This window comes from Aulostomus chinensis, chromosome 1 (genome assembly GCF_037954235.1).
Source record: "Aulostomus chinensis isolate RoL2024-O1b breed Wild chromosome 1, RoL_Achi_v1.0, whole genome shotgun sequence".
NCBI lineage: Eukaryota > Metazoa > Chordata > Actinopteri > Syngnathiformes > Aulostomidae > Aulostomus > Aulostomus chinensis.
Window position 1 is genome coordinate 59,129,607 of NC_141320.1, and position 13,686 is coordinate 59,143,292.

Below are 13,686 nucleotides of genomic sequence, written 5' to 3' on the forward strand. Positions count from 1 at the left end.
AGGAAGGAAGAAAGAAAAAGAGAGCATGGGAGAAAAAAAAAACAAAGAGGAGAGAAGCAGATTACAATCACAAGTAAGGAAATTTATACGGAAAATCAGTTTGCTGTTTTCCCAGAGAAGTTGAGGGCACCAATTAGAATCCTTCTGGCAGCCAGGATGAGAATTTGAGCTTTTTAATTTATGTGGGCTGGCTTGCAGAAATACGCCAAAAATCTGAGCAGCATCTCACATGCCAAGCATTTGTTGTATTCTAGTTAAAAAATTCAGATTCTTTTTTTTTTTGTGTGTTTTTTTTTTTTTTTTTGCACCATTTACTAATCTAAGACCTGCTGATTGGCCGACTGGGATTTCCTCCTAATTCCAGAGGAAACAAATGTGCCAACTTGAAATCATTTCTCTGGGAAACTGATTTAAATTTCCCGATTAACACAGCACAGCAAACAAGACAGAAACTGTCCTACAGCTTCAGAACACATCAGTCTGCAGTATTTGATCCAAACTTTAATCATTAGCAAGAAAAGTCAGTAGGGAAGTCTTTCAAGTGATATGAAAATTAGTTGTACGCTAAAAAAACAACAACCAAAAAAACAACATTTCAAACAGGTGATGATGTCACGCCGTGACCTTTTTCTTCTCTCATGGCTGCAGACATCGCCCACTCAACCCCTCCCCAACCCCTCCCCAACCCCCACCCCGTCAAACATATCAGGCAGTGTGTTTTGTGTGTGTGTGCGTGTGTGTGTGTGTGTGTGTGAGAGGGAGAGAGCAAAGGGTGGGTGAGGACCTACCAAGACTGCTAGCAGGAGTCATGCACAAGACTGACCCTGTTGTGTTCATGCAGAGAAAGACAGAGAGAGAGAGAGAGAGAGAGAGAGAGAGAGAGAGAGGGGAGGGGGCAAAGGGGGAGAGAGGAGGAAATAAATGGGTTAATTGAGAGGGAGGAGAACGACAAGGTTAGACAAGACAAAAAAAAAAAAAAATAAAGCCCACTCAGCTGAGATGCTACGGTTACAGTGTTGCCGTGTTATAAATGCAGCAGCAAGCGGAGAATCACGAGAAACATTCACAGTTTACTGCTCAAAAACCTTCTGTTTTACAGGGAATTACTGTCTTGGAAGGATTCATCTTCATCTGACCCACAAGCCAATTCATTAGCGCGCGCGGACAAGACGAAGATTTGCTTTATACGTCACAAAGTTCTTCTGGGTAAAGTTGACAGCCATGATTTATGATCTCAACGTTTGCGGCGACAAGAATCTTGCAAAATTGTGTATAAGTGATCATGTAAATCACAAATAAGTCATTATAAAGATGAGAGACAGAGAGCGAGAGAGAGAGAGGCAGAGAGAGAGAGAGAGAGAGAAGCCAAAAGAGGAGCTTCATGCAGACGTGCAGAGGCTTTCATCCAAGTCTGATTCAAGTGCAAACAAAGATGGGTTTGGTTCAGTTTTCCATCACTAATAATTGTCTTCTGGGATCATTTAACCTTTGTGGAACATCCAGAAGAAAAGCCGGACCCATCTGGAATTTGGCACATCAGTTCAAAAAGAGCCTTTGACCCAGAGATAGAGAGGAGGAGCAGCAGGAGGAGGAGGAGGAGGAGGAGGAGGAAGGCTGAGGGGCTTTCAGGCATCTCACATCACAGAGCGGGAAGCAGAGAGAGAGTGAGACATGGAGAGGGAGAGAAAGAGAGAGAGGGAGAGAGAGCAGGTAGAGGGACGCGTCTCCTCCTCATGAGTCAGTGTGGCTACAGACTAATGTATTAGCTGCAGTTAACTCATTTAGAGGGGGACCCAGGGGGGCTTAAGCTACTGTTAGTTTCTATGTGAGGAGGAGACAGAGAGAGCCTTGTGTTTAGGGGAGAGAGAGAGAGAGGGCAGCAGGCCTGAATTAATGTGGGAGAATTGTTTTTAGAAAAAAAAAAAGGCTTTCCAATACAGATGTGTTCGAAGGGAGAATAAATACACACGGAAATCGTCTGCATTTGAAAGCAAATAAAGTCGTAAGGCTAGTTTTATGTTGTTGTTGTTGTTTTTTTTGAATGCTCGAATGTTAAACTCACTTTTACGCTCTGATCTTTGTAAACCGGGTCTGGAGCAGCAACTGCTCTTTCCTCGTTGAGACCCCCGTAGAACCGGTTCTGTTTGTGCAGTACAAATAGAGCCGGCGGAGCAGCTTAAAAACCCCCGCTGACGTTGTGCATCGCAAAGCGACCCGGTGTATTTCAGGCTGCGCTGCCCGTCCACCTGCTATGTGTTTACAACATCATGCGCTGGATCAAAGTTTTTGCATGATAGAATGGAACTCCTCATGTGCGTCGCTTAAACGAATCCCCGAACAGACCGGTCATGAGGACATCTCAAATTAGCATGCCACAACATGTGGTGGCTACAAGGTTAGCTGCGTGCTCAGTGAGTGTGTCTGCATGTAACTGTGTACCTACGAGCACTTCTATCTATCTATAAATGTGTGTGTGTGTGTGTGTGTGTATGGAATCAGTGTAGGAGCTCTTACCTGTGGGAAAGAAAGCAGGCTGCTGGAGCTGTGCGTTGGCCAGCGCCTGCTGGTAGTGCAAAACACTGGGGTTGAACAGGGAGCTGGCTCCGTTGCTCTTCTCAAGTGCTGGTCTCTTTGGTAGGGGCTGCAGGACACTGTGGGGGAACGCCTGCCCACCCGAAACACACACACACACACACACACACACACACACACACACACACACACACACACACACAAAAACGCGTGCACGCACACAAAACAGAAGAACAGCAGGTTTGAACTGCAGACTCAGACAAGTCAGTGTTGATACTTGTAAATGTTACTATGCAGCACAAGTAAGGCCAATGGAAACTTGCTGTAACTATCACAAGGACAATGAGAAACTACGTCATAGCAAGGCAATCATCAACAAAACATTCAAAAACTGTAGAATCTTAACATTACGTTGTTCATTTAAATGTACAATACTAACTGCTGATCATAAATAATGTATAATACAATACTTTTAATTGTCTTACAGGGTCTCACAAAAAACAAAAGAGCCAACTTAAATTTTGTGAGTGGCTACAGTACAATTAAAGAAGCTACATGCAAAGCAAAAGGTGAAAGGTCAAAGTACCAGGTCTACAGTTGCCTCGAGGGGTCGCTTCATTGCTTTGGCAGTCGACTGAGTCTTTAATTAGCAGGCAGCGAGCACATGATGGCAGTGGGCCAATGGGATTCAAGCGTATTAACATACAGGTAACAGCAAGCAGAGGTGCATCATGGGGGACAGCATTGCATTGTGGATAGGTGAGAAGGAAAAAAACAAAAACAAAAATAATCTGAATGCAAGTATACCACATACAAAACAATAGGCATGCACATAAACAAAAAACTGTTTTGTTTACTTGAAAGAAACACTGCTACTTTTTTGAATTAGTACAAAAGCCAAAAAAGAAAAAAAGAAAAAAGGCATCTACATTTGGTTAAAAAGAAAAAAAAAAAAGAAAAAAGAAAAAAGGCGAGATTATGTACTTCAACACTACTGGGAAAGCATTTAGTACTTCTGAAAATATAAACTTTAACGTCTACAACAAAATGCAGTAAAACATTCTGAAACTCTACATGACACTCAATCGCTACAGTGCTCCTCTAAACAATCTACTGGATGGTGTGAGGTTGTTCTGGGTCTCTTTAGGGGTTTACCCTCCCACCCTCCCACCCACCCCCACCCCCCCACCCCCACCTTGATGACTCTGGGGCTGTTGACGAAAAAAAAAAAAAGTCTCAAATGAATCATGTGACTTCTGTTTGTTGCGGCCGGTGAGGAAGTGAGTCGGTTCAATGACAGAATGTGGAGCGCTGTTTATTCTTAACAAAATCTCGAAAGAATCTTGAGCCTGAAAAGTTAACAATGACGTCACAGCTGCGAGGGTGAAGTAACAAATAAATAAATAAACAGACAAATAAATACACATGATGAGCGCAGCAAGGGTCATGCACACGCCTCTTGCTTCATGTATGTGGATTTTCCAGCAGTATGTACTTCCTTTTTCTTTTCTTTTTTTGAAATATTAAGAGCAACAATGCATTGCTGGTGCACTGTGGTGTTAACAGACTCCAGGTTAGTTCAAATGGGAGGTGAGTTCTCTTTCGAGGGAAAAATGGAAAAGCAAAGATGATGACCGCATTCCGCTGCGCATCACAGCCTGGCAAGCGACACGCACACGCACACGCACACACACACACACACACACGCGTGTGCGCACACAACTGAAAAACAACTTGATATCAGTGACTGAATCTCCTTACTGCAACTTTAATACCGATCCACTATTTGTTTTAGATTAAAAAAGTGAATTATGGATAATGATATTTACAGCAGGTCAGCAGTCGAGCTTTTATGGGTTTCTTAGCAAAGAAAATTGGATTAAATGTGCTGACTGAACAAGTCATTGTCCAAACGTCGAGCACAGCTTGTAACTGCTGATGTTAAACTGAGAAATGGGTCATAAAGTTGACAAAGTAGGGCATGTGAGGACACTGGACTGTGAGGAGAACGCACCAGAGCGCCACTCAATCTTGACGTTGGCGGCAAGCTTGATGAGCTGAGATAACATAAGAAGACATCGTATTACAGGCTCTCGTTTAATGTGCTTTTTGTTTTTTGCCGCTTCTATGCAACCAGACCAAACTCAAACTGAGCTTTACAGTCACCTGATCATCCAGGCTGTGGATTTATGGAGGAAAGACAGGGAGAGCAAAGCAGCGATGGAGCCAGCCAGTGAGAGAGAGAGACAGGGAGGGAGAGAGAGAGAGAGAGAGAGAGAGAGAGAGACAGGGCGAGAGAGAGAGGGTGAGGTGCAAGCATGCTCATGCCATGGAGGGGAAAAAGTCAGTCAGCACGCTGGTGCAGCGCAAGGTGTAGCAGCCAACAGGACCATTCAAAGGAAGCCATTCAGAACCTGGTGGAGGAGGGTGGGGCACAGCCAAGACACACTGCCAAACCTGTCTGTCTGTCTGTCACTGGAAGCCTGTCTCTTCCTACAGCTGACAGGGGAATTTTTTTCATTTCCAACTAAAGGTAAAGGAAGGTAACCCCCCCCCCCACCCCCATCCCCCCTACACACCCGTGATGCTACTTTCTCATCCATCCTTGATTTAATTTGCACTGATCTGCAGAGAACCGCTCTTATCATTGAGAGCAAAGTGGGGAGGTTGGTGTGTGTGTGTGTGTGTGTGTGGGGGGGGGGGGGTAGTAGCACATTGTCTCTGTATGAACCAAGGGCATTGGAAAATAAAAGCAGACTGCGGCGAGATAATAACAGATTGTTCTTGCCGCATTATACTGATGCGTTTAGGTCTCACTAAACCCTGTTTATTGTCTAAAAGTGCCCCACTGGTGGTGAACGGCATACTGGAATCTCCCAGAATAAACCAGCAGCAGCAGTGGGTATGGTTGATACAGTAATAAAGCAGTGCTCCACATTTGATGTTACTGTGTGTTTCCACACTTTGTAAGACAAGCTGATTGGTCATGATGTCATGTGACGTTTGGAATAAATTCCAGGCAGAGGTATCTCGAGTGTGACTAATGCTTCGGGTATCTTGTTTACGTCCACAACCCTCCAATATGAAGTTTTTTGTTTGTTTGTTTTTAATTCTATTCCTGTGTATACTGGGTTGGGACTGGGCGAGAGCAGTCGCACTCCTCCTCTCTCCTCCTCTTCTTTTCTGTCTGACTGTCATTCTTTGTCTCAACTCCTATCCAACGCAGCTGTGAGCTCTCCACCTAAAACTAATCATGGAACTGATCAGCTGGTCTCTCAACGCTATTGACACCATATTTTCGACAAGGAAATCAGGATCGGAGGAACCTGCCTGTCCGCATGGAACCGACCCTGCGGGCTACGTTCTCGATTCCTGGGGGAGATGGCGTGCCGCGTGCTTGACACCTCTCTCCGTGGAGGACATCGAGGACCTCTACTTATTTGGGTTCATGGTTGTGGGGCTTCTCCTCCTCGGACTTGGAGGTGCCCTCACATACCGCAAAATTGGCAAGACGACGGCTGCCACCAGATCTGGACCTCCACAACTGACCGTCATTTACAACGCAATTATTGAGGCTGGCAAAGCGGGGCAACAACAGACTCTTGAACTGAAACGCAGGATGGAAACCATCTCGGAGCAGTTGGCCGCTTTGCGAAGAGGAGAGTGCTGTTGAAGACCAGGAAAATTTTTAACTTACAATTTGGATTGGATGTGTGCTCCTCTGCCCAAACCCAAACACAGCTTCCTTATCGGCTACGGAAGGTCATCTGCCCCACTGTTTATCCTCCAGGAGAACTCCTTCTGCCTTGGTGACGTAAATGGCACGTACTATCCTCCCCCCCTCCCCGTGTGTTCCTGACCCCCCCACCTCTGCCCTCTCCACCTCCCTTGGAGTGGCAGCGCCTGTTGGCTGCAGCCTGCCCCGCCCGGGCTTGGTGGCGCGGCCCTGCTGCGACGCCTCACTCTCACTTGCCTCCATTTGGTCAACGGACTGCTCAAGTTTAGAGTACATACACAACAAATGTATATGTGCTGTTGTTAAATTTCTGAAGTGTACCATTATTAATTTCAATCTGTAATAATTGTGACGGCTTGTGATAGTTGTATCAGGCTTTGAGTTGAGTTGTGTAAAACAAATTTACCCTCGGGTACAAATAAAGAAACCTTGAACCTTGTATAGGAGCTATAAAAGAGCCTCTAACCTTGTGTGGTTACTACAAGGACAAGAACTGTGTCGTTTTCAAGTACAGGAAGGAGGCTGTAGTGCAGTGCTCTCACCATGGCTGCTGTTGTGGCAGCAGCTTGTGCAGCCACAGCCGTCTGGTTAGCCTGGTGTTGAGCGGCCTTAATCTTGGCCTGCAGGTGAGCCGGCGGGTGGAAGTATTTGCACTTCTCGCGTGAGCAGCGGCTCTTGATGTAGTCCATGCAGACGGTGACGGTGTTGTCACTGGTGTCGATCATGGGGCTGTCACTAGGGTGGGCGAAGCGGCAGTCGGTCTCGCCTCGAGCGCAGTTGCCTCGCTGGAATTCGCGGCAAACCTAGAAGCGGCAGAGTAAGGACACGCACGCGCGCGCACACACACACACACACACACACACACACACACACGAGGGGTGACTCAGATGATGTGTGGGCATAAAGAAAATGAAGAAACACAGAAACAGGAATTTAGGTATTTTTTTTAAACTCTTAATACATGACGAGTATTCGACAGAAACAACAGGCAAATGTAAAATATTTGATGATTTGCTGTCACGTCACTTGGAAAATTAGAAAAATGAATCAATGTAGGTTCGAGTGAGGTCCACTGAATTTGTGGCATATCACTGAAATGTGAGTCGGCCCCAGAAAGTTTGCGACGAGCCCAGTCTCTATGATTTGTTGGTTTTTTTTACCGTGATTTTTCAACTGAAAACAAACGTATGAAGGCATCATTTGATGGATCGATTTGATTCTGCATCAAAGCTGTTCAAGTATGCGAATAAAAACTCTCTGGAGCCGAATGATCCTGCATATAAAAATCTCACCAGCCTTTTTTTTTTCCAAAACAAAAATTAGTTTTGTAGTTAAAAGTGAAAGGGCCATCGCGCCATGTAAAAAGTGCTTTGTGTGCCAAATGATTGTTAAATTACTGAGGCAGTGTGTGTGTGTATGTGTGTGTGTGTGTGTTCAACTGTTCAGAGGGCTTGGTGCAATCACAGGGGATCTGATTTTCACAGGCACTCTGGGAATGATACGCACACATACACACTCGTGCACACATACTCATAATGCAACATTCAAGAGCGCACACACGCGTGCAGGATCGCTGGCACACGCGCGTGCGCTGGTTTTGTGTGGGAGTGCATACGTGTCTCCGAGGGATACTGGTTCATTAGAGCCAACTTCATTCAGTTGCTAAGTGATAGCTCTCCTGGAGAAAAACACATACAGGCCTACACCTACGCATCACCTCCAGGTCTAAGGGAGATTATTGTTTATCTTAATAAATGTAACGGGGGGGGGGACAAAAACTCTTTTGTTTTGTTTTTTTACAAACTATCTTCATGTGTGCCGGGGGCCAGATGGAGAAGTTGTTGCTGTTGTCTCAGCTGAACTGTGGCCATCAGGTAGCGGTGTAAAACCCTAATCTCGCGCTTTTTTTGCAGCGTGTTTTGCTACGAGTTCGAACAGACGACAACAAAAAGAGATTAGCTTAAATCAAGGAAGTAAGTAATCGCTCGCTTGCTGGTTTTGTTTCGATGATTTCGTTTTGTGTACCTTTGACAATGAACAGACACTACGGCAACTTTAACTCCACACCTTTGTTGCTTAACTAGACTTAATAAATAGGAAATAAACTCAAGTTAATTCAAAGGTTAAAGACCTGCTGTCCTTGTGGTTGCCATGCCAACACTGCAGTAACTAAGGAGCTGGTTATTATTAGCTAGTTTTCCAAACAGTGCCCATGCTTGAAACTATGCATGTTGCTCATTAGCAAAAACAAATGTATTACCCTTTCTTTCACACTCATAATCAAAGCACTATAATTATACCCCACGTTGTCAAACAAAGAGTAACGCTACGCTTAGCTGTCATCTTGTAGGACAGACAGAGAGAGAGAGAGAGCACTGATCGGGTGGGTCACCTCCAGCTTGTCGGTGCGCAGCAGTTTCTGGTTGGAGGAAGAGCCGGCGGTCACAGATACAGGGGGGCTGCCGGGGACGATGACGGGGGTGCTGGGCAGGATGTCTGTGGGCACGAGCCCCATGCTGTGGGACATCGGAGTCAAGTAGGGTGTGTAGCTCAAGCCCGCACTGGAGCCGAGACCCTGGCTGACTGGAAACGTCTGCTGTGGACATGGAGGCGATAGTTTACCAACACTCCCTTTGTTATATGGTCATAAGTCAAGATTTGAGAGACAGAATGAGAAACGTCCAGGTGGAATCGGTGGGTGAAAGGCAGAAAAGAGGGAGAGAAATTAGAAGAGACAGCAGAGTGGTGGGTGAGAAAGATGAGACGAGAGGTCAGGACAGGGTGTGACAGGCAGAGCGAGAGCCGGAGGAACGGAGCCTGAGAGGTTTGAGAGAGAAGGTGAGGAGGGAGACAGAAGTAAGGCTTATCAGCCACTCTCCCAATATTTTTTATACGCAACAGGCAGGCCTATTTGCTGGGTATGCAAATTATTTTTCTGCTTTACTAAGCTTTACTCTGATGCAGATAAACATGTTCACAACTGGCAACTGCCCAGCGCAATCACAATTTACCCACTGACTGCTGAGCAACTCGGACTTCTATGCATTACTGAAATGACAAAAACTGATCATTCCACCGGCAGAGTGCTGATACATCAGATCAGGCAAGGTAAAAAAATGTTCATTAAATAATGCGCAAACATCTTAAATCACTTTAAAAAAAAAAAACATGAAACTTCACTATATCACCTGATATTTTTAAGCTAGAAGGCACGTGACAATGTAGCACAACAACGCTGTTATTTTGACAGTGAGTCATGCTGGAGCACAGCGGCGAGGCCGGCACTAACCACAGGCTGCATGGTGGTGCCAGGGATCATGAACTGCATCTGGTGGGCTAACATGGCGGCGGCTGTCTTCTGCTGGATCAGGTTATTTCGCCCGTTGATCTCCAGCTGGGTCTTCAGGTGAGCGGGTGGGTGGAGGTATTTGCAGTTCTCTCGTGTGCAACGGCCCTGAGTAGGAAAACAATGTCGGTGGGAAAGAGGAGTGGGAGAGAGAGAGAAAAAAACAAGATTATCAAGAGTCTTTTGTGATTAACAGAGTGAACTTTTAAGCAGTTTTAGAGTAAACTTGGCTAATTGTGTGTCTGCAGGTGGCAAATATGTGGGAACTGATTATGACGCTGATGATCCAGCAGGTGTAGCAGCAGGCTATCCACTGCTCCCTGTTTGCATCTTGAACGTATATCCAGTGGAGACATGGAAATGAGGACGATGGACAAACCATACAGTATTCTCAATGGAAATGCAAATGAAGGGTGTGCAGGGTCAGGCTTACAGAGGACCCTTGTGGATGAAGGCAATTACACTGTCAACCCAGAGGCTAATGGCAAACACAATAATCCAATATGGATGCTCATTGCAGTGCTTATTGGGAGGAGGTGTGGGTGGAAGAGAAGAAGGAAGGTCAGAAGGGAGCGACAAAGCGAAGGGTAGAATGCGGCGGCGGGGCAGGAGTGGTGGGTGAGGCAGAAGGTTAGGAGGGGAGAAAAGGATGGAGGCAGAGAGGGGTTGGTGGGAATAAGGAGAAGCGAAGAGGACACCAGGAAGTAAAAGCAGGGTAAGTATGAGACGGGATGCTGCCTAGAAACATGTTGATGATACAGAGGAGCCACAACGCAGTGGCCTGATTAACATGGCAGTGCAATGATTTTACTGATTTCCCTTTGTTGGCGCTGCCACCCAGTTGGCCCCCAACCCACCGCAGTGATGCGTTCTTTTAATTACTGTGCTCAAACACCATTTCAAGACAAACACAACAAACAAAGTCACCTTTCAGAGCCACGTGTGTGTGGTGGGTGTAGCTAACACGCTGCTTCTGTGCCCTGATGTGCTTCCTGTCCTTGCAGGAATGGAATAATCACCGCGGTTGTTCACAACACATCGGTTTTGTTTTTTTTCCATGAAAAATCAATATATGTACTGTGAAAGAAAAAAACTTGTCATACACAGAGGTCACTCAAAGAAGAAGAAGACTTTAAAAGATAAAATGAACACATCCCGAGATTCATGCATGTGAATAAAGAAATATAAGGATTCTTTTTTTTCCCTCACGAGCACAAAGGCTTGTCTTTCACCCTGCTACACCCGCTAATAGCCACACCATCACTTTGTTTTTAACTGCATTAGGTGGGCAGGCAAACAGAAAAGAACTTTAATCAAGCATGGCTCACGGTATTAATCCTGTGGCTCTCACAGTGCAAATAATCTTCTCATCAAAGAAAAAAAAAAACTAATAAAACCTGGCTCCCCTTTTCTTCTTGACAGATATTACAGACAGAACATCAAACACTATTGTTACAATCACTTTTCTTTCAACTGAGGAAATGAAGTCGGCACACACACACACACACACACACACACACACACACACACACACACACACACACAGAAAAACACACCGCTGAGGGCTTCTTCACATGAATACGTTTGGTTTTTTCTCCCCCCCCCTCTCCTGCGACATGTGCTGACAGTTAGCAGGTGTGACATTCACAGAGACCCTGAAACAACTCTGTAATGATGAGAGTCACGAGCCAGACTGGACTGACCTCCACACACCCTGGTGCCAAAGCTGCAGGGAGCGCTGATGCCTCTCTCTATATTTTGTTTGTTTTTTTTGTTTTTTTGGTGTGGTTCACATGCACTAAATCATACCTGCCCACACATATGCATCCTAGATCATCACAAAAACATCGCCCACATGAAACAGCGCCGCATCTATGAACACGCGCATGCACACGCAAAACCCGGTCCGAACTACAGGAGGAATGTTCGCGCTGACCCCTGCGCCTAAAAACCTCACAGCTGTCAAAAGTAATTGGAGCCTTCTGCATCTCCAACAGTCACTTGCAAAGCTGTTTCTTCTTCTGTGTCCAGGAGAATGTGTAGGCAGGTGTAAGAGTGCATGTATGTGTGTGTGTGTGTGTGTGTGTGTGTGTGTGTGTGTGTGTGTGTGTGTGTGCAGGAGACACTGCGTGGGCGGGTGTGACTGTGTGTTAAGAGAGAGAAAGGGAGAGAGAGGGAGAGAGAGGGAGGGAGGGAGGGAGGGAGGAATGGTGCTGAAGCTGAGTTCTGGACAGCATCCCGATCTGGATCTGCAGGGAAGCACAGCATCATCATCACGCCCCTACAGAGATCGCAGACACAAAGGCACACGCGCTACAGACCCTCACTCTTCATTTTGTCCACGACGTGGCCATTTCCTGCCTTTGTTTGCTCTACCTGCAAGTCCATCACCTGTGAGTGACACATGGCTTCGGCAGTTGCAATGATTATTCACCATCTCTAGTCATGAAGTGGACGGCGGAGAAGCTACTTTTAGACTGTTTCTTAATTCAGAATTACCGTCGTTCTAAGCACAGACCTTGGACTCCTTTGCCATTCATCTTGTCAAACTTTGTTGGAAAGCTATTTCCCACTCATGTGCTCATGATCTATCTCTCTATTGTAGCCAGTCTTGGCATAAATTAAGTGTGATTTGTCTTCAGTCTTCCTTTTTTGTCTGGGTTGGAGGTGAAAGAAGCAAATAAATGAAGTAGCGCCACCATCAAGGCTGTAGAGGTAATGGAAATACCAGCGCAACTTAAAACAGTGAATAATTCAATGTGGCGTTGAATTATATCTTTGCAAACAAAGATCTGGGGGGGGGGTAAGTCCACGTGTGCTGCAGGCACTCATTATTTGCTGTAAATTGAATTCCTTCCAAAGGTCAAATACAGAATGTGCTCCTTGATGAAGGAGAACTACATCTATCTCTTTATGGCAGGAGTGGTGACGAGTGGGTTGCCCTGTTTATTACGGTGGCATATCTCCTTTTTTGGCAGTAATTTGATATAGAGCTCTTAAATTTTAAATAAAACGTACAGATCTCAGTGGATTCAAAGGGTGTCAAGTACAGCAGGAAGTTAATCCCACAACCATTAGGGGGAAAGTGGGTCTGCACTCGTCCGAGTGAATGGATGCCATCCTGGAAAAGCAGCATCTGTCTAGTTTTCTCATGATCCGTGTTTGCTAAAGTAACAAATGAGACGTACGATCCAGGAAGTCTGGAGTGAATAATTAATTATACACCAAGTCATGCATTACTGCATGTCTCCTAGATTCAAAACTACGATTAAAAACTAAAGGACAATCTCTTTGTCATAACTAACTCCTGTTATGAGAAATTTCTACGAGTAAAAGTGACACTTGGACAGTGTTTTGAACTTGTTTAGGTACCACAAACCAGCGGATTTAGAAATAATGTCGTTCAGACTGATGGTATGAGGTCAGGTAGTCTGACAGTACCATGAAAAAAATACCCCCCCCCCCCCCACACACACACACACATGTAATAATGATGTCATCACCAGTTGCTGATTGATTGGTACCATGCACACAGTTAAAAAGCTTTCACCCACGTCACGTCTGTCTCATTAGCTCCCAGGAAGAGTGGAAACACAGCAGCAGAAGTAATCCTTGCTTTAATAGAACATGGTAAGGCCAAATGGGTTGTACATAGTAATTTACAGTACTTTAGGAGAGTGTGATAAATACTAATGGTCATCAACAGTTTGAGAGGTCTCCTCACTGCCATATTGGGGATTCAAAGCACATAAAATGAGGTAAGCTGTGATGGGAGGCCGAGCTGCATCTCAGATAGAGATGGAGCGCTTATGGATCCTCCTGCCTCAGCCCAGCCGACTGATGACAATACTGTGCCGTCATCTGGTTTCACAACCGTATCCTTTTGAGGGGGTGGCAGACACACGCAAACACCCCCCCCCCCCCCACACACACACACACACAGACCCCCACACACACAATCACACATATAGATACAGGGTGAGTGCGCTGTGCCTTCTGTCTAAGCCACCCACTTGGAGAAGTGCATAATCCATTCATTGCGGTCATTGCCTCCGTCTATGAAAAGGATCTT

General features: G+C 45.6%; 1 protein-coding gene across 10 annotated transcripts in view; it reads right to left on the reverse strand.

Moving 5' to 3' along the window:
• Positions 1-13,686, reverse strand: part of mbnl2 (muscleblind-like splicing regulator 2) — a 40,022-nt gene that overhangs the window by 4,483 nt on the left and 21,853 nt on the right. For 4 of the 10 annotated variants that reach the window (XM_086226792.1, XM_086227203.1, XM_086226703.1 and 1 more), the window contains exons 3-8: positions 9,558-9,722; positions 8,661-8,864; positions 6,811-7,071; positions 3,119-3,172; positions 2,515-2,665; positions 789-824 (exon numbers count right to left, since the gene is read on the reverse strand). In XM_086226792.1, coding sequence (XP_086082918.1) covers positions 789-824; positions 2,515-2,665; positions 3,119-3,172; positions 6,811-7,071; positions 8,661-8,864; positions 9,558-9,722 — 871 coding nt within the window. The remainder of the gene's footprint in view (positions 1-788; positions 825-2,514; positions 2,666-3,118; positions 3,173-6,810; positions 7,072-8,660; positions 8,865-9,557; positions 9,723-13,686) is intronic. The other 6 variants (XM_086227288.1, XM_086227034.1, XM_086227119.1 and 3 more) reach the window with 4 other exon arrangements.